Below are 24,852 nucleotides of genomic sequence, written 5' to 3'. Positions count from 1 at the left end.
CAGTCAGAGATTTGATAGTGACAAATCAATATGATATGTTCATTCTGAAATACCATATTTTTGTTTCCACTCAATTCGACTGTGAAAATGATAGAGACATATTTTCTTTTTTTATTTATTCTGTTTTGATCTTTCCCTGCCCAGAACATTTAGCAATTTCTTTGTCCATAGATGAGAATTGGAAAATTTTCAGTTACGAGTTTGAAATTTTCAACTGAAGAGTGATGATGTATTTTTATATGAAAATTTATATAATAGAAATATAGAAGATGTGTTCCTTAGAGATTAAGAGTTTTCAGCTGTCTGAAGATTTATATATTTTGACATATTCACATGTATGCTCCTTTATTAAATATTCCCAATCAAATTACAGGGATGTACTGGAACTTCTAGCACAGGTCCTTGCAGAGGTCATGATGGTAACTATTACAGCTACTATATGTATCTAGAAACTGATTATGGTTCAATTGGTGACACAGCTGAAATGTACACAACAGTTACATTTGATGGTAAGCTTAATCTTTCACAAAGGAATGGTTGGATTTATGTATATGTTAAACGTAGATAGTAAGCTAATTCATATAATAGTACGATAGAATAGATGGGTTGATGTGTGCTTTATTTCCAGTAAGTAATCTTTTAACCATATATTAAGGAAAGGAACATGTTAGTGTATTTGAATGTAAATCTTTAAAGTCTCTACACTAGACCAACACACAGAGCCAGATATTTTACTTACTAATTCTGTCAAGAGTAAATGAGTCTCAACTTGAACCAGATTTATTTTTTACTATTGTATACTGCATGCTAAAATTAGAAGCAGCAATCTGATCTGACAATAAGTAAAACATCTGATGTCATATTTATTGTATTAATACCCTTTTGGAGCTTCTGGGATATTATACCTGGCCTGTGTTTTACCAAAGGTCATATGACTTAAGACAAGAAGTAAAACAGTATCAATCGGTTCAAATTAAACTGATTGTAAATTGTAAATCTAAATTCAGTCGTTCTATCGTTAATGTTTTGTTGGTAATTGCTTTGTTCATGTATATATCTTAAATGAACAGTGCAGAAAAAGTTAATTTGTGAGTAGATTTTTTTATACAGAAGAAAATCTGGGAACAACTATTAATGTTGAATTAACTGCAATTGGGATCAATTGGTAATTATCCCTAAAAATACAAGACACAAAGATCTAACAATAATAAAATATCTGTATATATATATAAGTCTAATAAGTTGGAATGAATGTTTTGAAAGACAACTTTTTTTCTTTGCATATCATGCACAGATTGTGAATTTTAGATTTTAAAGATAATGCTTAGATCATATTTTAAGATTAAATTTTTTTTTATTTGTAGTAACCCCAAGATGCCTGTCTTTCTACTACCACATGTATGGATCTTCAATAAATGAGCTTCAAGTTCGAATCTCAAGTAATTCTGACACCAATGGCAAAGTTGTCTGGTCCAAGAAATATCAACAAGGAAATAAATGGCATTCAGCGAGTGTTGATATTCCTGCTTTGTATGGATTACAGGTATGTAGATTTGTAAAAAAGTCCAAGGCCAACACGTAGAACGTGAGCATTTTTGAGAATTATTGATGTAATTGATGTAAATTCAATTCATTGTCATTTAAATTATCGATTTTTGATTTTTGATTGGTCTGCATGAGAGTATCAATCTTCTCTATCACACTCTAAGCTATGTGTTATTTATATACTGCCAACTGGACTCCTGTGTCCCGATAAATATAACATTAGTAAATAAAAATTAACTAAAATTACATGTTATATATAAGGTATTATCATGTTAATTTACACAATACTCCTGTTTTTGTATTTAGATAAAATTTGTTGGAATCCGTGGAAATTCCTATAGAGGAGATATAGGAGTAGATGAAGTTAAATTGCAAAGGGGAACATGTGGTTTGTTACTTATTAATTGTTTTTTTTTTTTTAAGATTTATGTACCTACCCTCTGTATTATAAGATGGCTTGTGAAATACAAATTTACGATGGAGAACTTACATGCAACTTAAAAGTTATTGACCAAAGAATGTGGCAAACATTGTCAAATGGGATGAAAAATCATCTAAGATGTATGAATTGTGAATTATTGAAAAATTATTTTTGATGATTTATAGATACCAAATGGACAATGAAACAATATGCATATGATCCAAGTTGGGATTATCCTTAATATTATTGTGTACAAATATGATTTGTCTTTACTTTAGTTGTAATATTGCTAGTTGAACAATTCAGATACCCATTTCAATAAGTTGAAGATGGTCAATTTGACGAAATTTTTCAGATAAAGTTACCATTTCCATGTCTATATGTACTGTTTTCTTTTTGCAGACTCTGTATGTCCAAATAATATTGATGAAGAGGCTGGGGTCAACTGTACTTTTAGTAAAAGAAATGCTTGTAATTATACCACAGAGAGTATTAAAGGGACTGGGGACTGGATGTATAAAAGTTATTCTACACCAGGAAAGAATTTACCTCCCACAGATGTTAGTGGAAGATCTTTTGGTAGGTACTTAAGGTTCATTTTTTGGGGGGTACCGATTTTCTGCAATAACTATTGTCAGCATTTCAGAAAATTTGTTATATAGTGGATACTTGACATCATAGATTTAAAACACTACATAAAAAACTATAGAATTTTGTAATTTGTTTGTTGAACACTTAAATCATGGTTTCTCTTAACCAATGAAATCCACAAAAATTAGTGCCCAGTGAGTAACCATGAATCCACAATTATATCATAATAATCAAAGAACTTAAAAAATAGGACAACCTTTAACTTGCAGTGTTTGTTTCCTTGTTATAGTTGATGATGTCCAATAAGTAACTTGCTAAATTCAATTCAAAGTTGTGTACAATTATAACCTTATCACTGTTTGTCTGCCAGTTAAGAACCTTGATTATACATTCTAATTGAATCTGGACATCAAAAGAGAAAATGAAACAGTAATTGATGTTTGATATCAATCAGCCTGTTTTAAAGCAAATAATTCTATGAAAGTTAACATAAGATAGTAAAATGCTTTTAATTATTTACCAGGATATTTCTTCTACCAGAGCAGTAATGGGAAGGAAGGTGATTCTACACGCCTGTTCTCACCCTATTTCACATCATCGTCTTCATCCACCGTACGTTTCTACTCTTACTTTGGTGGAAGGGATGTTGGTTCTCTCCGAGTCTCCACAATAGACGACAGTGGAAAGACAACCTCATTATGGTATAAACATGGTGAACAGGCCAACGGATGGCTGCTTTCATGTATTTCCCTTGAACAGGAAGCAAATTTGTTACTGGAATTTGTAGCATCCCGCAGCAGTGATGGTGATGCTGCTATAGCTGTTGATAACGTCACAGTGTCAGAAAAGCCATGCATGTGTAAGAAATTGTTTCAGTATGATTTAATTAGTAGATTTTTTTTGCTGGGTTGGTGTGTTGTTTCGTGTAAAAAGCAAATACTTAGATTTATAATTTTATTGTATATGGTACAAACATAGATGGATTAATTTTATCCATAAATAATTTTGATAAGACAATAGGAGAGAGAGAAACAACGAATTTACAATAGAAATTGCAGTTTAAAACCCCAAAAATAACAAAAAACAGCTATTAAACCCATACAATTTTAGGTTTAGACTATTTCACAATTAAAATGTGCAAATAAGTGTCTTTGTACAATGCATGGGAGACACTTTCTGAAACCTAACTATTAAAAATTCTGTATATTTTTGGAAGATTTCCCTTGAAAAATTTAGGAACTAAAATTTGATTTCCAAATTAAAGATGCATCAGCTTAAAAATAATGGGATCAATATTCTAAGTCTGAATTTTAATGTATGGGATATTAGTCCCATCTAACTTGTTGCTATATTTGAGGGTCTGGATGGGGGGTCCTTCATTTCTGTATTCTTTAAATTTTCCGCTCATCTTTCTTTATCTTTAAAAATAATGGCTATTCTGTAATTACTTGATAACTGTATTCTGGACATTGTTCTTTTCTGTAATCAGTATAGTTTTACCCAATTCTGAAATTTTTGCAGTTATTCTTTATATTTAAGCACCCCATTATTCTCTATTCTCTTTATTATACCCCACACAACGAAGTTGCAGAGGGTATAATGTTTTTGACCCGTCTGTCTGTCTGTCCCCACATTGTCACTGGAGAAATAAAATAACTGTAAGAAAAATAATTGTATAAGAAAAAAAAAAATTGAATCATAATATTCTGTCGATATGCACATCTGCAAAGTATGTCCTTATTATCTAAAAAGGTTTCAAGAAATTCTGTTGTGTGGTTTCAGAGGAGTTGCAATGACAAACTGTTGCAGTAGTATGTTGAAGCAAATAAGTTCAAAGGGGCGTAACTACTAGAAAAAACTGAATCGTAATATCCTGTAGATATCCACATCTACATAGTATGTCCTAATTATCTAAAAAGGTTTCATGAAATTCTGTTGTGTGGTTTGAGAGGAGTTGCGATGACAAGAAAATGGACGGACGGACGGTACGATGTGGGGTATGTAAGCGCGCTCACTAAGGTTCTTTTTTTTTGCCAATTATTCTCTGTTCTGTATACCCCATCCACACCCGCATAATTGTCAGTGGCGGATCCAGAACTTTTCATAAAGGGGGCCCGCTGACTGACCTAAGGAGGAGGGGGCCCGCTCCAGTCATGCTTCAGTGATTCCGTATATAATCAAATTTTTCTCACGAAAGGGGGGGGGGGGGGGCCCAGGCCCCCCCTGGATCCGCCTATGATTGTCTCAGTCAACTCTGTATCTTAACCATTTTTTACATTACTCTTTGAATCCAAGTGTGAATATTAAATATAAGAAATGAATGTGTATGAGCAGTGTAAGGCCAACTAAAATTAATTAGTATATTTTAATCCAGATATTTGAAAAAAATGAGGCGGGTGGGAGGATTAAATTTTTATTTCCTCCAAACCCTTTTGTAATGTGTTCTTCAAATGAAAGGGTAATAATAATCTTATAATTATATCATGTACATATATATAAGAAATTCTACATAATTTTTCAAATTCTTAAATAAATATTATTTCTGATTGGCAACAACTACTCTACATGTAATTGTCTCTTCAGAAACCTATTTTCAGTAAATAGCAAAAACTTGGAGAAATGCTCTCTTTTAGACTACCTGCATCAAATTTGTTTTGCTTTCTAAGCTATGGTTTGTAGTGCCAATAAAATGAAGCATATGCATTGTTATGCAACACAAGTATTATGAGTACAGAGTGAAAAGAAAACTGAGTTTTACTGTGCGTATTACTGTTTGTTTGTTTATTTTACATTGGCTAGAGGTATAGGGGGAGGGTTGAGATCTTCCAAAACATGTTGAACCCTGCCGCATTTTTGCACCTGTCCCAAGTCGGGAGGCTCTGGCCTTTGATAGTCTTGTACGTTTTTTAATTTTATTTCATTTCAATGTTTTGGAGTTTAGTGTGACATCCATATTCACTGAACTAGTACACATTTTTATTTAGGGGCCAGCTGAAGGTCTCCTCTGGGTGCAGGATTTTTTCGCTGTGTTGAAGACCCATTGGTGGCCTTCGGCTGTTTTCTGCTCTTTGGTCAGGTTGTTGTCTCTTTGACGCATTACTAATTTTTTATGCAATGTGCAAATATAATGACAATGTAAAATATGAACTTAACCAAAAAGAAGATTTTGATTGATTTATGATTGGTATATAGTTTTCTCATGACAAGTTATAGATCAAGAATTTTGTTCTGGTCTGATGATTTTGTGCAGAGTTATGATCCTTGGACTTAGAAAATTCACTTAAATAATCAGTTTTCAACACCTGTTTTTCGTCATGCTTGAAGATATTGACTTGATATTTGTTATATAGTTTACACCATGACAAGTTATAGATCAAGTTCGAAAATTTTGTTCCAATACAATGAATTTTTAACCGGTAGGGGACTATGTATTGCCATGCAATACTCACAGAATGCTTGTTCCAGTCATGTTTTTTGTATCAATGTGCTCCACAGTTCTTGCGCTTTGAAATTCATTCACAGTTAAAATTTCCTCACACAAAGTCATTATATAAATAAAAAAAAAAACACGGTTTTCTAATCACTAAAATTTGTGACATATCGCGATTGCTATCTTGTACACTGCCTAAAACTCGTAACCGATTATTTCATTCCCTTCCCATAATCAATCTCTATTCTCATAAGATAAAATTGTCATCATATAGCAGCAGAATATGTTGAGTTAATTATTGTGGTTAAATTACTCAAAGAAATACAAAAACCTAAATTTGCATCAGAATATTTGAATGAAACAAAATTATCTGCAGTTACCGGTAACAGAAATGAACTAAATCCGGAAATAGTAAATTTTTTTAAAATAAAAAGAATAGGGGCGGGTGGGATGAAAATCTTTCAATTAATTTTAATTGGCCTAACAATAAAAATATCAAAATTATAACCAAGATATTATCCTTCTTCAAGATTCCATAAAATGTATATTTCCAGTTGGAATAGCAGAAACAGTGTGTGACTTTGATCATCCATATATGTGTGGATACAAGGTGAATTGTTCCTGTACACAACAATCACACTTGTATAAATGGATCAGACATACTGGACCAACCGCATCTAAACATACAGGGCCAGAATCTGACTCAGAAAGTGATGGTATAGTATTTTCATCATAAACATGTATATAATTTCATCTGTATTGCTACAAAATTCTACAAAGTCAAACATAAATGAGGTGTTTAAATGAATTGAGATAATGTTACTATGTTTCAATCACATTGTACTTCTTATCATGTATATTATTTCATTATTTGATCTATCTGAGTCACATTAATCAATTTTACATGCCAATCAAGTTTTAATTCACAGCTTTAGTAGATGAACACAATGTCAACAGTATTTTATTTCAAAATAATCAGAGTTTGTTTTTAAAGTCTGTATTGCATCTTTAGAGGCTTTAGGTCTTATTTTTGGATTATTTTTTTTTTCTAACTTTTTGCTATTCCTAATACTTGTTTGGACTTGTCGAGCATCCCTGTAATCATAACTTACTATGTATTTCTTAATATTTTAAGATTTGAACTAAAAGTATAAAAATCCAGTCATCCTGGGTATGCTAGCTTATACATGAAAAATGTAAAGTTCAAATTTGAATATGTTGGAACTTATTCCTCAAAGAAAGAAATCCTGTATATTTATTTGTAAGAGTTTGATAACTATACCCTCTATTGAATATTCTAATATCTGGAAGGGCATTAATACAAGTTTTTTTGCTTTTTAGGATACTACATGTATGCTGAAGCAACATTTGGTGACCATAGTGATGCAACATCATTGAAGTTCCCAGAATTCAGAGCAACAGGAAGTCAAAATTTACAATTCAAATATCATATGTATGGTAATGATACAGGCACATTAATGGTTCAAGCAAAAAACAAGGGAAATAACTCCATTACAAAGATCTGGAGTCTAACTGGTCCCCAGAAGAATGGTTGGAACCAGATTTGTATGCCACTAAGAATTGCAGCTCAGACAATTGTAGAACTGAGTTTTGTAGCTGTACGAGGGGATGGACCAATTGGAGATATAGCCATTGATGATGTTCTAGTTACAGAAGAAAAATGTCCTCGTAAGTCTTATCTAAACAAGTAATGAAGCTTAGTATGATAGAAGACTTCTCAGAAAAACAAAGGACCAGGATAGTTGAGACATGATTTAAAGTTGAGACATAATTTATTATTTTAAGATGACTTAGTTATCCAAAAAAAAAATTTAATCCTGAAAACTGGGTGTAATTATTTCTAATTTCTTAATTTCACAATTTGTCAAGTAAAAATGCTATAATTGAAAACATCTAAAAACATTTTAAAACAAAAGAATCAATTTTAACATGGCTATAGGATTGTAAAAGTATGAAGAAACAAAAAAAAACCATTAAAATAAATTTAAAGGTTTTGTAGGACTATAAGAGCCATCTTATAGATATTGGAAGATGTGGTGTGAGTGCCAATGAGACAACTCTCCATCCAAATAACAATTTATAAAAATAAACCATTATGGGTCAATGTACGGCCTTCAACACGGAGCCTTAAAGCTATAAAGGACCCCAAAATTACTAGTGTAAAACCATTCAAACGGGAAAACCAACGGTCTAGTCTATATAAAAAACGAGAAACGAGAAACACGTATAAATTACATAAACAAACGACAACTACTGTACATCAGATTCCTTACACATAAAACCCCCATGGGCATTTTGAAATGTTGGCAGGTATGGATTGGTCTTTTTCACATTAATTCATACTTCTGTTTCAATGTGATCTATTCCATCTAGAAGATGTTTTATAATGAAGATGGTGATTTCTGTGAAAGGATGGCAATTGCCGACATTGGGGTTTAGGGACAAGGAATTGAAGGAGTACTAATTTATATATATATATATATATATCATACATACTGATTGTAAAAGCTATACAAAATGAATTTATAACAGATACTATACATCATTTCACACTCAGGATGGGTTTCATCTTTTAAGTTTCTGAATTTGGGAAAAGGGGGGCCAGAAACGGCCCTTATCATACCTTGTCCTTTATTTTGATAGGAAACTTATTCTCAGTGTTTCTATTTTAGATACAGCATCATGTGACTTTTCCTATGGGACATGTGATTATCATGTGACTTGGAATGATTACATTGTAAAGTGGATCAGAGGTCATCATGTTGGCATTCCATTTAGCAGCTTAGACGGTAATACATTTGATCAAAACGCAGAAGTTTTAATGAGATATGTATTTCAATGGGGAAAAAAACAACCCAAAAAACATTTTTTAAAACAATTTTTAAAATGTTTTATTTTTTTCAATCTCTTCTTTTCAAATTTTTCCTTCTTTCTTTAAGGTTCTTTCAAATATATATTTTTTCATTGCCCTTATGGTTTCAGAAGTTTTTCATTTTTCATGAAAGATTAAATATGAGAAGAAGAAAAAACAATTGTACAAGTTATTTTTATTTACTTAGAGAAGTAAATATTACTATACTTATATAAGTAAAATTGTTAGATACTTATACCACTGTATTTTGTTTACTTGTATAGGTAAATTATTTTAATAGCTTAGTTATGTCCCTTAGACATTCAGATTTTTTTACTTATACAAGTAAAACAGTCATACTATCTTCTTTTCTTGAATTCCTCAGGACTTCTTTGCTCTAATAAAATTTTTAATTGTCTGTCCTTTGCAGATGTCTTTACTACTCATTGAAGTGTAATTTCATGGAAAATGAAAATCTCATTTGTCTGTAATCTTCAAAACACTGTTCATTTACAAGGCTCCAGGGGTAATTTTTGAAGGCCTTGCATAATTACTTAAGATCTTTGCGCAATTATAGTTTCTCTGTTGAATTAATGAGATGAAACATTGAACTCTAATAAAAAAAAATATAAGCTAATCAGAGAAAAATTGTTTAAGGCACAGTTTAACATCCCAAAACTTGAGAAGTTTAGGGATTGTAAAAAAAAAATTCTTAAGTAAAATTTTTGAGAAAATTAGGGGAGATTATTCAAACTTTATAAGAAAATATGAATATAACAAATTTACTTTGTATATAAGTATATTATTATTTACTTCTTCAAGTATATAAAAACAACTTGTACAAGTAGTACCCCTGACTGACAATTAATTGATAATATTGTAAATTAAGATTTTTTTGGGCCCTATTCTTGTTATTTTAAAATGAAAAAATAGAGAGAGATTTTTAAGGACGTTCGCTACTCTTGTTTTTGACTTTTTGTCAGTTATTCAGAATCCTCTAGTTTTATCCATTTAAATAAGTGCTAATAAAAAAATTTGTCTGCAAACCCCTACTTTTCTTTTCATAATTTTATTACATATATAGTTTAAAAATCCATTTTGGAAAGTCTTATAAAATCCTTGTTATTTATTCATAGTTGTTGAAAGAAAATAGGTGTCAATCATCAATGTATGACAAATCTAGAGAGAATCATTTCCAGCCAAATTTTCAATTGACTATATCTCAAAAAGGAGGACACTGACCTACCATTTTTTTCTGCCTTTTCAGAATAGTTATTTATATTATATTAAGGATGTATTCTTCTGACTTTTCAGTCTCATTCAGTCTGGTTGAAATCTCGTTCTTGAATTATTTCCAAACATGTGATACAAGTTAAAAATATCAATGAATTTTAAAAAGATTATAATCAAACATAACTCTGTGAAAAAATTGTGTATTTACAATGAATGGTTTTTGAGTAATCCAGTTTTCAAATTTTACGACCAATCAAGTCTGTATTTTTAGTCAAAATTTTGAGAAAATGGGTGAGGGATACAAAAAATGATTTTACAAGAATCATGTACATCCCATATCATTTTGGTCTTTTCAAATTTCTTAGATATGTATTTTTACAATCATTTATAACAAAAAAGTTGAAATAATATGCATTTTGTTCTTAAAACTGAGAAAAATCACAAAAATACAAAGTTGACAGCATGGTAAATTTGACACAAAAAAGCGTCAAAATATGATAAAACTTTCTTATATTAACACCTACTTATAGTTTTTTTAAGTAAAATTTATTCAAATTGGTCCACTTCATCCTTTTAGAAAGTATGAAAAAAGTTTAATTGTGGAACTGTGATTTTTTTCACGATAATAGCCCAAAAATAGGTAAAAATCTATGAAAAATGGGAAAATCATCAAAATTGGTCATTTTCAAAGGACCATAGCAAAAAAAGAAGTGCACCAACATATGATTTTTTCTTCACCAATTATTTTGTTACAGTCTCATAAACCCAAAAAAACAGGTTAAGAAAAAAAGTTTAATTCTAGAAATTTTTGTCTCCTCAGAGGTGTACGTACATCCTTAATTTATAACATTCTTTTCAAACGCTTGTTATTTTGAAACAGAGGATCTAGAATAGTTTCAGAAAAGCTTAAAATTTTGTGTAGAAAACATCTAGAATACCTTTCAGAAAAGCTTTAAATTTTGTGTAGAAAACATCTAGAATACTTTCAGAAAAGCTTTAAATTTTGTGTAGAAAACATCTAGAATACTTTCAGAAAAGCTTTAAATTTTGTTTAGAAAACATCTAGAATAGTTTCAGAAAAATCTTAAATTTTGTAAAGAAAACATCTAGAATAGTTTCAGAAAAAGCTTTAAATTTTGTAAAGAAAACATAGAATAGTTTCAGAATCTATACTATTAAATTTGTAGACCAAATTTTTTTAGCTGGTTTGTCTCCAAGCAGACAATCGTCTGAAGTGTTCTATAATAATAAATAGTTAGTGTATGTAATATACTTTATAAATTCATATAATAATTGCTTTAATTAGCATATATTAATTAATTAAACCCCAAATAAAGTTCAGTAGCTGGTTCCTTACTGTCTATGTTTTGTAATCAGGTGGAAATGGTTTTGTATTCAATTTGTCTTGAATTTATGACAACTCGACCCACGGCCAACTCGCACCACTCAAACACTCTCGCTAAGTATTACAACTTGCACTACTCAAAAAAAAAAAAAGAAATATAAAAAACTCGAAGAAATGTGTTTAATCATTAGATTGTTTTTTTCTTCTCTTAGTAAATTCCCTCTTTCTCCGAGCACCCGTGTCACACAGAGACAGAACTCAAAACCACACCAAAAAAAAAAATACTACAAACTTGCACCACTGAAGAAATGTTTTAAATCATCAGAGAGTTCTAGATTGTCTTCTCTTGGTTTTTTCTAGTACAGTGTAGTTTAAAATTTTGTAAAGAAAACATCTAGAATAGTTTCAGAATAGCTTTAAATTTTGTAAAGAAAACATCTAGAATAGTTTCAGAAAAGCTTTAAATTTTGTAAAGAAAACATTTAGAATATTTTCAGAGGAAAGGAGCAGGATTGATTTTGTTATAGAAAGAAATTACGAAGAACGTCATGTATTAAGACAATTTATTGAGTTGGATTCTTAAGAACTCCAGGATTACAATTCAATGTTATTCAAATCTTTTTTGACATCAACAATTTAAAAAGTGATAAAAATTCAAAACTTGAATTATACAATTACTAGTATGCATTATTTGGTCAGATTATAACTGTAAATAAAGGCATTTTGTAATTTTTTTTTAGGGGTGCCAAAAAAGTTGCTTAGTATAAATAAGAATTGAATTAATCAGAATTTGAATTTCCAATTTTGTTACATTTATTTTTTAATAGAAGTTTCTGAAATTGAATTTAATAATCTGAATTTGTCCACTATTTAATAATTATATCAATTAATTATGCACACAGCTATTTTGGAATTGAATTTTTCTAACAAAAGCCATTTTGTTTTTTTTAAGGATTCTACTTTTATGTTGTAAGTACAAACTGGAGAGAAGGTACCCAGACTTTCCTGTTTTCTAAGATCTTCCAAGCATATGGTACAGAAAGTGTGTCATTTGATTACATCAACTCTCCGTACTCAAAATTTGAGGTAGGATGGATTGAGGCTCCAACTGATAACACTACCTTGGATAATATAAAATATAGTGACATTAATACCTTACATACCACAACCAGTAAAGCTGATCATTGGACAAAGAGATGTGTTAGTTTGGGTGCCGTGACCAGGAATATATCTATTGTATTTGTTCATACAAGTGGTGTAAGTGACATACAGTTGACAGCTGTTGATAACGTTGAAGTGTCAATGAACAGTTGTAATGGTGAGTGTTGAACCAAATGATTGTTGAGAAGCTTAAAAGAGCATATATTGTGTAAAATATGTAAAAAGAAAATAGTCTGATATTTGGTAGGCTTTTGAATAAGCTTTGTCACATCTCATTTCCATGGAGAGAATTGGCCATGTTCTTTTGACTTTGAAACTTTTGCTTAGTTTAAAAGTTAAATTTAGTGATAAGGTCAGTTAAAGGTAAACCACTAATGGTAAGTCAACAATATTTGGTATGCAGTTGTATTAGCAACAGCAAATCTCATTTCATTGCGGATAATTTGCCCTGCACCTTAATAGTTTACATGTTAGAGTATTGTTATTTTAAATTCAATATTAGAATTTTACTTTCAAAATCAGGTTAGACATGTGCATATAGATTCTTACATTGGTACCAGTTGATTAATCAGATTTATCATTTTTGATAAACGAAAATCCCCTTCAAGTGCCTTCCACATTCCACAAAGTTGTCAACACCTGTTAGCACATTTCGATTCATCCATTGAACTGATTAAGGTTATGTCCCTTAATTTCAGCCAATCATCGTCTGAGAGCATTTGCAACCAAACACTGATTAAATTTGTTATACAATGGGTCCAGAAAGGGTTAAATTGGTGAAAAATTAAGAGGAATACTATTACATAGCTTTTTTAGAAGACATTTCATTAGGTTAGAGAAATTTATATCAGTTATCTTTCAGAAATTGATCCCGATACACTTGTTTTGGGTAAAGCACCTTCATATTGTTAATTAAACCCATGAAAAACCAGAGTATGCCATAGTATTTTTATTCTAATAGGAAAATGAAAGAAAAAATCATAAATTTTTATTCTTGAAGGCTGTATTTTTATTTATATTAATGATATTCAATAGGAATCTATGAGTCTTCCTGTGGATTTGAGCCCTTAGATTTATGTGGATATGACATCATTACCCCGAATAAGTGTCCTACACAGGAAACCTACAGATGGACTGTGGCCAATGAAAATGGAAGTAAGAATGTGTAATATGTATAGTGGTAAAGCAGTGCTGAATTTGATAGGGTTTGAGATGAAATTTTCTGTAATATTTATAGGATAACTGCTCTAAAAATTCAAAAGGCAAACAGTATTCTCTACAATAAGACTGTCCATACTACTGTAAGAGTTGCTTTATACGTACACTTTTGACTTTAGAAGGGTTCTCCAATTTTAATTTTAAGGAGAACCCTATCTGTAAAAATATTTTGCATTACAACTTAAAGCTTTTCAAAACCCAAAGAAAACAGAAAGGTTTCAAATATAGGTTCTATTGCCTATAAAAGTAAGGCATAAATTGACCATATACAGTTAACTCTCGTTGTCTTGAACTCGGTTGACTCGAAATTTTTCGGATGAGTCTAAGTTATCACGTGGTCCCTAACTTTGTTCCATATAAATGTATGTAATTCGGCTCCTGATGAGTCGAAATTTTGGTTGAGTCCAACTAAATTAACGATCCCAAGGTTAACAAAAGCATTCAAAATTCATCATTTACCTCGAACTAATACACATCTGTCAAAACATGACCCCTGTCATTTAAATGGATTGAAGGGTTAATCTGACAATACACGTGCAATTAAATTTCCAGTCACTGACCACTGTATTGATATATGACATGCTTTTTCAACGAGTGTTCACCTGAGATTATCTTTTATAGAATTTTTATAAATAATTAGTGATACATTGTTAATGTTTGAAAAAGTATTTAAAATGTTTACAAAACAATTATTAAACTAATGAGCTTGGGTGTGTATAAAGTAAGGATTATGACTTCTGTTGATGATCACCTAAAAACTACTCCATTTTCAATGGGCGTCTTTAATCTTGTTGTGTTTTCTTTTGAAAAGAAAGAGTGAGATAAAACAAAATGAAGAGAAATGTTAATTTTCTAAAATCTCTTGTATTCAAGAATTACTCATTTTATCAACTATAAACGACCTGAATAATGAAACTATCGATTGGAAATTACTCTCTCCGATAATAGCCATAGGAAACAAATGTAACTGAAACAATTGAATAAGTAAAAATAATGTTATTATAATAATGAAAGACCATGACATACAAATACATCAATTTTATACCAGAATATCGATCCTCTTCCCATATTCACCAGGATTTATTTGAGCTTTACCAAGCTAAGCAAGAGTTGAGTCCCTTGTTCTGGCAAACTTCTAGTTTTCGTTTGAGTCGAACTACGTGTATCTCGAAATATTTCTCTGGTCCGGCTGACTTCGAGATAACGAGAGTGGACTGTACTAGAAGGAAGTGTAGAAACTGAATTTCTTACTGATGATTTTCAGATAAAGTTTTATATGCTGATGGATCCTTAGGAGAACCAGACGACATGGCTGTTGTTGAGTTCCCTAATAATTCCATATCTTCTATGATGTTCCTGCACTTCAAATATATGGTCAACAATTGGAACAGCAATAAAAACCTGATGTACTCAATCAGTAAAGAAGATGATTTAACATCTTTTGTTGCAACTAGACCCTATTTATCAGCATGGCAAACATACTGTGTAGGTGTACCAGGTCCAAAGGTGGTAAATCTGAGGTTTCAAGCCAAAAGAAATCAAGCTTACAGAGATGCTGATGTTTATATTGATGATGTTATTTTGTCATCTTATTCCTGTCCAGGTAAGATATGTCCTGAGGTTTCAGGCTGAGAGAACTAGAGCCATTAAATATGCTGATGTTTATATTGATGATGTTATCTTGTCATCTTATTCCTGTCCAGGTAAGATTTGTCCTGAGGTTTCAAGCTGAGAGAACTAGAGCCATTAAATATGCTGATGTTTATATTGATGATGTTATCTTGTCATCTGATTCCTGTCCAGGTAAGATATATCCTGAGAGAACTAGAGCCATTAAATATGCTGATGTTTATATTGATGATGTTATCTTGTCATCTTATTCCTGTCCAGGTAAGATATGTCCTGAGGTTCCAGGCTGAGAGAACTAGAGCCATTAAATATGCTGATGTTTATATCGATGGATGTTATCTTTTCATCTGATTCCTGTCCAGGTAAGATATATCCTGAGGTTTCAGGCTGAGAGAACTAGAGCCATTAAATATGCTGATGTCTATATTGATCATGATATTGATGGATGTTATCTTATCATCTGATTCCTGTCCAGGTAAGATATATCCTGAGATGCCATTAAGCGAGAGAACTAGACATTGAATCAGATGTTTATACTGAATTTTTCGTCTGATTCCTGTCCAGGTAAGATATATCCTGAGGTTTCATAATGAGAGAATTCAACAGACATTGAATCTGATGTTTATACTGATTGTGTTATTTTTTCATCTGATTCCTGTCCTGTGATACGATATATCCTGAAGTTTCAAGCCGGGAGAATTCAACGGCCATCGACTTAGAAATTTATATTGATAATGATGTCTTGTCATCAGATTTTGTTGTGACAGTCTGAGATTTCACGCTCAGTATTATCTGTTCTAGTAAAATATATTTTAAGGTTTAAGACCAAAGAGAACTGACGGAATTAAACAATGATGGTGATATTTATATAGTGAAATTATCTTGCTAATTGGCAAGGGATAGTTACCAGTGTTAGTGTATATATTTGTTTTGTATCTACCTTATTTTCGTTCCCCTCTGTGATTGGGATATATGCACTGCTTATTTCAAGTAATTCCATGATATATTGTTAAAGGGGTCTCACACTTACAGTTTGTTTTCTTTTGATTATATAAAATGTATATCAAAGATCTAAACTTTGTCCGCAATATCCAAGACATTTAGTTTGAAAATCATGGTGATTCGTAAGTTATTTTTTCGGGAGTTATGCCCATGAAAATGTTAATGATATGGAAATCATATAAACATTTCTTGTTGCTTTAAGACAATTTTTGTCAATGGTTTAAATCAGCAATACTTTGGTTAAGTTATAAAGTCAGGGTTTTTTAATCATTTTTGAAAGCCTCATGCCATTTGAAATGCCCATTGAAAGTGCATTGTGACACATATTTAGTTTGAGAAAATTTGTGTTGAAAGTTTAACATAGATAATATCTTGAACAAGTTAGAACCTCAGCATCTGCAACCTACTCTGTCCTTGAAGTTTCATGAAATTTATGTAAAAAGTTTACAACAGCAGTTATATATTACAATTACAAATGATTTAAAAGAAGAAAGAAAGAAAGAATTACTCTAAAGTTCTACATCAGTATGTGGAATATGAGAAAAAGAGATATGACATATATTGTAAAGATGAAACGTGCACAAAAATTCTGCTTAAATGTTTATCCTTGGTTGGCATTAATGCAGTAGAAGACATAACCATGAAAATAGATTAAGTTAAGGTGGTAGACCTTGATTCAGGGAGATTACCCTTTAAATCAGTTATGTGTTTGTAAAAGTAAAGTTTCATCAATGTATTTTAAGCATTTACCTGAAACAGATTGAAAATAATCTATGTAACCTAGAAGCTTAGAATATATTTATGAAAATGGTTGACACAAACATACTAATGATTTAAAGTCAGTCATTTCCCTTAACCTAGGTCTACCTCCTTAAGAAACAAAATGTTTTAAATTTGAACTCTCACAATACTAATAACTTGAGTATTTATTTTAGCCAAGACTGTTACCTGTGACTTTAATGATTCAATTATGTGTGGCTATTATATGTCAAATTCGTGGAAAAGGACAGAACACAACACCAAAACTGGAGGTAAGTTAGTATTTATTATTGGAAGGAGAAGGAAAGGGTGTGCAAGGGGATGATGACACACTATTTGTCACTGTATATGTCACAATGTTTCAAAAATATTCATGATCAAAGTCTAGCTTTTTTAAATATTTAGAAAAAAACACTTTATGGTCTTGCATAAAGAACGCGAAATAAAATTGCCATTTCACGATGAACGAACAATTAAAAATTTCTTGTATCCGATTTCTCAAAACACAGTGAATTCAACGAACCTTTTTCACGGCTGCACATGAAATAAAAAGGCAAAACACGTTGCAAGAAAATAACCCTTTACCACCCTCTAAATAGTATGAGGATAGTTTTAGTTCATCATATAGAGTCGTTGACAGAAAATTATGAGACTACTTTTTTACGTTTTTATGGCTATTCCAGTTAAAAGTGTAGGGGTTGTGGAGAAGGGGTAAATATTGGTGTAAAGAGCTATTTTCAAACATGCTTATGTATTATTTTTTAGGTGTCCTCCAACCTATAACATGTATAAATAACCCTGTTTTTGTTATTTGTTTTTCTTCTTTGTATCAATCTGCTGAGTTGAACCCTTTCAACTGATTTTTATAGTTTGTTCTTATGTTATACTGCTGCATAAATGTCCCTGGCTAGGGGGAAGGTTTGGCGCCTGCAAAACAGTTCAACCCTGCCACAATATCTTTGTGTCTGTCCCAAGATAGGAGCCTGTAATTCGGTGGTTGTCGTTTGTTGCTGTATATCATATTTGTTTTGTTCATTGTTTTGCATATAAATCAGGCTGTTAGTTTTCTCAATTGATTGTTTTGATTTGTCATTCCAGGGCCTTATATAGCTCACTGTGCAGTATGGGTTTTGCTAATTGGTGAAGTCGTACAGTGACCTATAGTTGTTAACTTCTATGTCATTTTGTATCTGGTGGAGAGTTGTCTCATTGGCATTCATACCATATTTTCTTATTTTTATACTTGAACATTTTTTGTAAGGTATATTTCATATATCAGCAATATCTTACAGAGTAATTAAGAGGCTGTCCAAGTAAATATCAGGCAAATCCTATGATATGGGTGGCACAACATAATTTTATTCCCACTGAATTTTTGGTTCCAATACAATGTTTATATCATACAAAGGTGAAAGGATATATATGTCAAAGATATTTTTGAATCAACAGTGGATGGCTCAGAAAATGATTTTAAAGTTCACCAACAGTGCAACAAAATGTTGTACAAATTGAAGAGTTATCTCCCCTTTTCAATGAATTTTCAGTGCTTTCTGTGTATTTTTTTTTCTCTTTATTTGTTGCAGTTAATAAAAAAACCAAATTTAACTTTGAGAAAGAATGAATTTGTGATATGAAATAGATGAAAAAATTTTGAAAACAAAATATGTCATGTGCCATCCACTGCCTGGTTTTTCCATGGACACCCTCTTAATACTTTTATCAGTTCCTTTTTATAGATATGGCTATTGAATACATATTGTATAAATGTTGATGTTTTATTACAGATTACTACATGGCAGTTACACCATCCAACTATACAAGCTTTTCCTTAGTTTCACCATATAGATTGGCAACAAACAATGTCCAGTGTTTACAGTTCAGATATATATTTCCTGGTAGTTCAAAGGCTCGACTTTTATTCAAACTGCACAGAGAAAATTCAGAATCCACAAAAGTTAGCATGGAGGGGACCAGAACTTGGAAAAATTTCCTGTACCAGATAGAAGAAAAATTTGATTTCTTAGTGTTTATTTTGGATTCAGTTCATCCACTCATTGGCAGAGATGAGGCAGCAGGAATAGATGATGTGAAGGTATCTACTGGAACTTGTATTCCTGTTGGTGAGTTTTTATGTCCTGCCACTAAGTGGCATATAGTTTTATCATGTGTGCACACATATCATATTTCCACACTTAATCCTCTCTGTTTGCAGATATTGAGATGATTTTTATTTGTTTACTTCATACAATGTCATTTTGATTATTCATGCAACTTCTGGTGGTATATCTAATGCTTTGAAAAAACAAATTACAGAGGGCACAAAACAAAGGGGCTATTTTTTTAAAAAGCCTGAGCTAGTATAAAAAAGTAAACTATATAGTTCAAGATTTTTAAATGTTGCAACTAGAGTGAAATAAATTCTTCTGAATCCAGATAAACAATTTTATGAACTGAGTTATATTGCTAGGCTATTTATAAAAATGGTGTTGAAGAATAGATGAATATGGGAAGTGTATGCACCCTGAGATACATTTATGAGGGAAGACTGGACTTAATATAATCTGAAACTGTTCTAGTGATGTGTATAAATACAATAATAAAAAAATATATATACAAGAAGATATAGAAACAACCAAAACAAACTTTTTATTTCAAGGTGTAATTTTACTGTTTCATAACACATGCAATCAAATACAGCTAGTTTACTACTTGCAAAAATATATTGTGCAGTCAAATTATTGAGATCATGGCTTAAAGAAAAGATGGAATAAAAAAATCTCAATTTTCAATAAATGTGAAAGATGACATTGACATCAGATTTCTTTAAATCATAAAAGTTTAGTCTATTCTTCAAAAGTCCTACTTCTAAGATATATTTCCTTCTTTCAGTATAGTTTTCATATTTTATATTATTGAAACGAAACGTTACATGATATTGGATCAGAACTTGCCATGATATCATTTGATATAACATTTTATTTTTGACAGACTGTAAAAATGATGAACATAGATGTGCCTCTGGACTCCAATGTATTCCACAGTCCTATGTTTGTGATAGTATAACACACTGTGTTGATGGCAGTGATGAGAAGGATTGTGGTAGGTTATTTCCCTTTGCTGTATTCCATGCTAGTCTAACAAACTAGAACAGTGACCTTATTATTTACCACATTACTTCAAAGCAATTTTATTATAATTGAAGGGCAAATTTTTTATTCTATATTTGGCTGCCAAATTTCAATTTCTTTCTCATACTTGTAACCTCCTTCGTGGTTTCTTAGAGAATTCCTGCTGGGTTATTACCGGCATTTATGTTTCAAGTACTAACAGGGTAATTTTATTCACTTATTGGTTTAAATCTGAAATGAAATTTGGACCATTTACTCAAACAATCATCCACCATATACATTTCAGAGTCACAATAAAGAAGTAAATTTGGTAAGGACCACATTTTGTCCTGATTTTTAAGTCCATTGTTTGAAGGTAAAAAGTTGTTACAAGTATGAAAAGACACGTATGAAAGTTAAATAGAACTATATTTGCACAGTTTTTCTTATAAAGCATTAACGTTTACAACCCAAATACCAAAAGTAGAGACTTTGGTGAAATTTGACAAAATCCTCTGGATTTCAACCGAATTTAGGCCTAGGAAACACAAGATTCAAGATTTCAAGATTTTATTGTAAAGCAATGCTCAGACACATATATGTAAAACATGAGGTAAATATGCAGTAATAAATATGATTTATAATATACAAATGTAACATTAAAAAAAAACATAAAAAAAAAACACGAAATTTTCAACCAAAAGGTGTATTTCCTTCCTAGTTATTGTTTTTAACTATGATTCATTGTTATATTGGTCAATAAATTCTTATTTGAACTTTTAGCTAGAAATAGAGGCCATTTTACTCCTTTAATAGAAGAAAGTTTAATGAATACCCTTTGAATATACTACACCTTTAAGCACTTATGCATAATTTAAGTTTAGATACAAATCCCCATTTAAAAGAAGATGGTAGATTTATTAAGGGACTTCATTCAAGGGTACTGGACTTAGAAGTATTCTATAACTGGAATCCCTTTTCTGTATTTCATTATAGTCTAACAAACTGTGTTGATGGCAATGATGAGAAAGAGGAGGGGGGGGGGGGGGTTGTTGTTAATGTACATGATCTCTGCTCTCTACATTAATCATTCAATATCTTATTTCATTGGCCAATTCAATTGTAATTGCAAATTTCAATAATATGAACTGTATGATTTCAGATGGATCTATCACATGTGATTTTGAATCTCCCAGGATTTGTGAGTACACACTGACAGGATATAATATCATCAGAATCAATGATACAGGTAATGACCTCATTGGTAGAAATTATGTGATATATGTCTAAAATGATCCCTTCATCATATACTAAATAGTTACCTTCATAAACTGAACCCTGGCTGATATAAAAACCTTAGTAAACTGAACCCTGCATGATAAAGAAACCTTTGTAAACTGAACCCTGCATGGTTTAGTTACCTTTGTAAACTGATCCCTGCCTGGTATAGTTACCTTTGTAAACTGATCCCTGGCTGATATAGTTACCTTTGTAAACTGATCTTTGCCTGGTATAGTTAATTTTGTAAACTGAACCCTGCCTGGTATAGTTACCTTTGTAAAACTGATCCCTACATGATATAGTTACCTTTGTAAACTGATCCCTGCCTGGTATAGTTACCTTTGTAAACTGATCCCTGCCTGGTATAGTTACCTTTGTAAACTGATCCCTGGCTGATATAGTTAACTTTCTAAAATGAACCCTGCCTGGTATAGTTATCTTTGTAAACTGATCCCTACATGATATAGTTAACTTTCTAAAATGAACCCTGCCTGGTATAGTTATCTTTGTAAACTGATCCCTACATGATATAGTTATCTTTGTAAACTGATCCCTACATGATATAGTTACCTTTGTAAACTGATCCCTACATGATATAGTTATCTTTGTAAACTGAACCCTGCATGATATAGTTACCTTTGTAAACTGATCCCTACATGATATAGTTACCTTTGTAAACTGATCCCTACATGATATAGTTACCTTTGTAAACTGATCCCTACATGATATAGTTATCTTTGTAAACTGATCCCTGCCTGGTATAGTTACCTTTGTAAACTGATCCCTACATGATATAGTTACCTTTGTAAACTGATCTTTGCCTGGTATAGTTAATTTTGTAAACTGAACCCTGCCTGGTATAGTTACCTTTGTAAAACTGATCCCTACAGTACGCCCAGAGAGTTTGTAATCGCGAACTCTAATCACCGATTTCGGAGTATCGCAGTGTGACACCGCGAATCACGGATTTCACTCCCAATTTCCTCCAAAGATTCCCTCCCAACACCGCGTGGCTGTTAAATGGTTTATTGCCCATCACAGGTAATAAAAATTAACGACGCGTGACTACATAATCGGATTAGTCAGGTTATTTACCTATGGACATTATATCGATCTTGATTACACTTGATTGTTTTTACAGTTCTGTACATTTATTTAAGCATAATAAAAATGTTATCTTTCTTTTCTATTTACAGATAAGAAGTGATATCGTCATTCAGAAAAAAAACATGATTATAATCATTATGTTTTGCTTCATGTTTATGTCATTTTCATGGACATTCAAATAAATAAATATATTAAATAAACTTGTTAATTTGTATTCCTATATATTTTAGTATTATAAGGTCACAATACGTTTTGTTCAAAATCATGATGAAAGCGAATAAGATTCCTTGGTATACTTCACATGTTTACGTTATAGTTATATGTGAGATTTCCCACCGGGAGATCGGATGTCATTCATACATGTATTGTATAGTTTTATTCGGGATACTAAAAAATTACAATGGGAGGAGATGAATATAAAGATTTCAATACGGAAAATGTTAAATTTTCGATAAATGATTATATAATTGTTATAGAAATTATTTTTTCAAACGATGTCATATTTAATTTGTATTCTTGAATAAATGTTTAAGAAAACAATTGGCTGTATGTCGCCCTGTTGTTTAGAGAACATTCTTTTGACAAAGACATTTTCACCCTAATTAGAAACTTAAGAATTTACTCAAAATGCTAAAGTACCAGGTTCATTATTTGGTCACAATGGAAATCAACTGGCTTCAAAGAATTTGTTGCTTTTACGGTTACCGACCCAAGCCATACCACAAAGTTGATAAATTTAATCAACGAGTAATTTTATCATTCTGAATTTGTTTTTCAAAGTTGCAACATATCGTTACGTACCTTACTTAATAGAGAACATACTCACTTTCTTGTGCAATATCATATTGACCAGACTATGCAGGTTCGCTCCAGAGGATTCATCAAACATATTGGGGAGGTAATATGATTTTTACTTATATAAAATTAGTGTACATGTTATGAGATTTGATTATTTCTCATTTTTCAATTTCCGAGGTGTTTGTGAAAAAAAATATGTGGTATGATTTGCAATGGGACAACTTTTCAGCAGAGTTCCGATTACGTTCGTGAATCAATGTTGCCGTACGGCCTTCAAAGAGAGAAGTCCCTTCTGTTTATATACTTGATGAACAATTGCACCTTCTAGTAATAAATATAACTTTTATTTTGCAAACTTTATGCATTTTATTCTATTTATGTATATTATTTATTAATCTCTCGATATAACCTTTGTACCTGTATCGTGTATAAATGAGAATAAGCTACCGTAACTATCAAATAGCTGTCACAATAGTTTTTAAGCCACGATTTGTCAAATAACTGGACACGTCTTTTTTCTTAATTTGATCATGAAAAATGCATGACTTGAACCTCGAATTAAACATGCAAATGTTAAAAGGTAGAAATAAAATATAGATAAAACATAGATTATTAGGAAGAAGGGAACAATTCGTATTTTACATAGTCATTTAAGACTACGAAACTTAGCTCAGTGTAATGGATGATATTTAAATGGTACATCTAATTTATTTTTTTTAGCTGTAAAGTTTGTCTTGAGTCGTTAATTACTTAAATACTGTTAATTTAGAAATTTATATTTAAACTACGTTTACTTAAATACTTACAGAAATGCATTCATTAATAAATATTTTGAAGAACGACAACTATATATACAAAATTATAAACTGGTTCACAGTTGGTATCTAATGTAATTATTCTTTTTCAATTAGAAAATAATTTTAGAACTTATTTAGGGAATACATAATTTAATGTATTCTCATGTATGTCTCTAACTATTATATACATCAAAATGTTGTTGTTTTTTCTGTTCAATCATTTCCAAATTGTATTTAAAAAAGGTGTCTTTTAAGGGGACAAAACTCTACTATAACGTAAACTATTTGAAAAATACGCAATGCGTACCGTACTTACAAAAATCTGGTTTGTAAAAAAGAAATTATTATTATATATACTTTGTAATCGGGCAAAACAGAATGCTCTTTGTTGAACACTGTGTCTACTGATCCGACAAGGACGAACGTCACTTTTATTACACAACCATTTACTTGTCCCCTCATAAAATTACACTGTTTCCCAAAATTTCTGCCTATATTTCTAAAAGAAAAAAAATTTAAAGGATGCATTTAAAAATAATAAACTGCTAGAATATCT

At 31.2% G+C, this 24,852-nt stretch overlaps 2 protein-coding genes across 2 annotated transcripts in view; both read left to right on the top strand.

The window, feature by feature from the left end:
* The window catches only part of LOC143053703 (uncharacterized), a 52,792-nt gene extending 39,736 nt beyond the window's left edge, over window positions 1–13,056 (top strand). Inside the window, exons 16-24 of the mRNA XM_076226490.1 lie at window positions 374–509; window positions 1,365–1,543; window positions 1,852–1,933; window positions 2,369–2,545; window positions 3,081–3,416; window positions 6,542–6,703; window positions 7,329–7,676; window positions 8,681–8,797; window positions 12,390–13,056. Of these exons, the coding sequence (XP_076082605.1) occupies window positions 374–509; window positions 1,365–1,543; window positions 1,852–1,933; window positions 2,369–2,545; window positions 3,081–3,416; window positions 6,542–6,703; window positions 7,329–7,676; window positions 8,681–8,797; window positions 12,390–12,766 (1,914 nt within the window). The 3' untranslated portion in view covers window positions 12,767–13,056. The remainder of the gene's footprint in view (window positions 1–373; window positions 510–1,364; window positions 1,544–1,851; window positions 1,934–2,368; window positions 2,546–3,080; window positions 3,417–6,541; window positions 6,704–7,328; window positions 7,677–8,680; window positions 8,798–12,389) is intronic.
* A 582-nt stretch (window positions 13,057–13,638) lies between these two features.
* The window catches only part of LOC143054217 (MAM and LDL-receptor class A domain-containing protein 1-like), a 41,063-nt gene continuing 29,849 nt past the window's right edge, over window positions 13,639–24,852 (top strand). Inside the window, exons 1-6 of the mRNA XM_076227145.1 lie at window positions 13,639–13,753; window positions 15,081–15,419; window positions 17,383–17,478; window positions 18,991–19,326; window positions 20,195–20,305; window positions 21,476–21,562. Coding sequence (XP_076083260.1) covers window positions 15,125–15,419; window positions 17,383–17,478; window positions 18,991–19,326; window positions 20,195–20,305; window positions 21,476–21,562 — 925 coding nt within the window. The 5' untranslated portion in view covers window positions 13,639–13,753; window positions 15,081–15,124. The remainder of the gene's footprint in view (window positions 13,754–15,080; window positions 15,420–17,382; window positions 17,479–18,990; window positions 19,327–20,194; window positions 20,306–21,475; window positions 21,563–24,852) is intronic.

The sequence above is a fragment of the Mytilus galloprovincialis genome, chromosome 12 (assembly GCF_965363235.1).
Source record: "Mytilus galloprovincialis chromosome 12, xbMytGall1.hap1.1, whole genome shotgun sequence".
Classification (NCBI taxonomy): Eukaryota; Metazoa; Mollusca; class Bivalvia; order Mytilida; family Mytilidae; genus Mytilus; species Mytilus galloprovincialis.
This window is presented reverse-complemented; position numbering and strand designations above follow the sequence as displayed.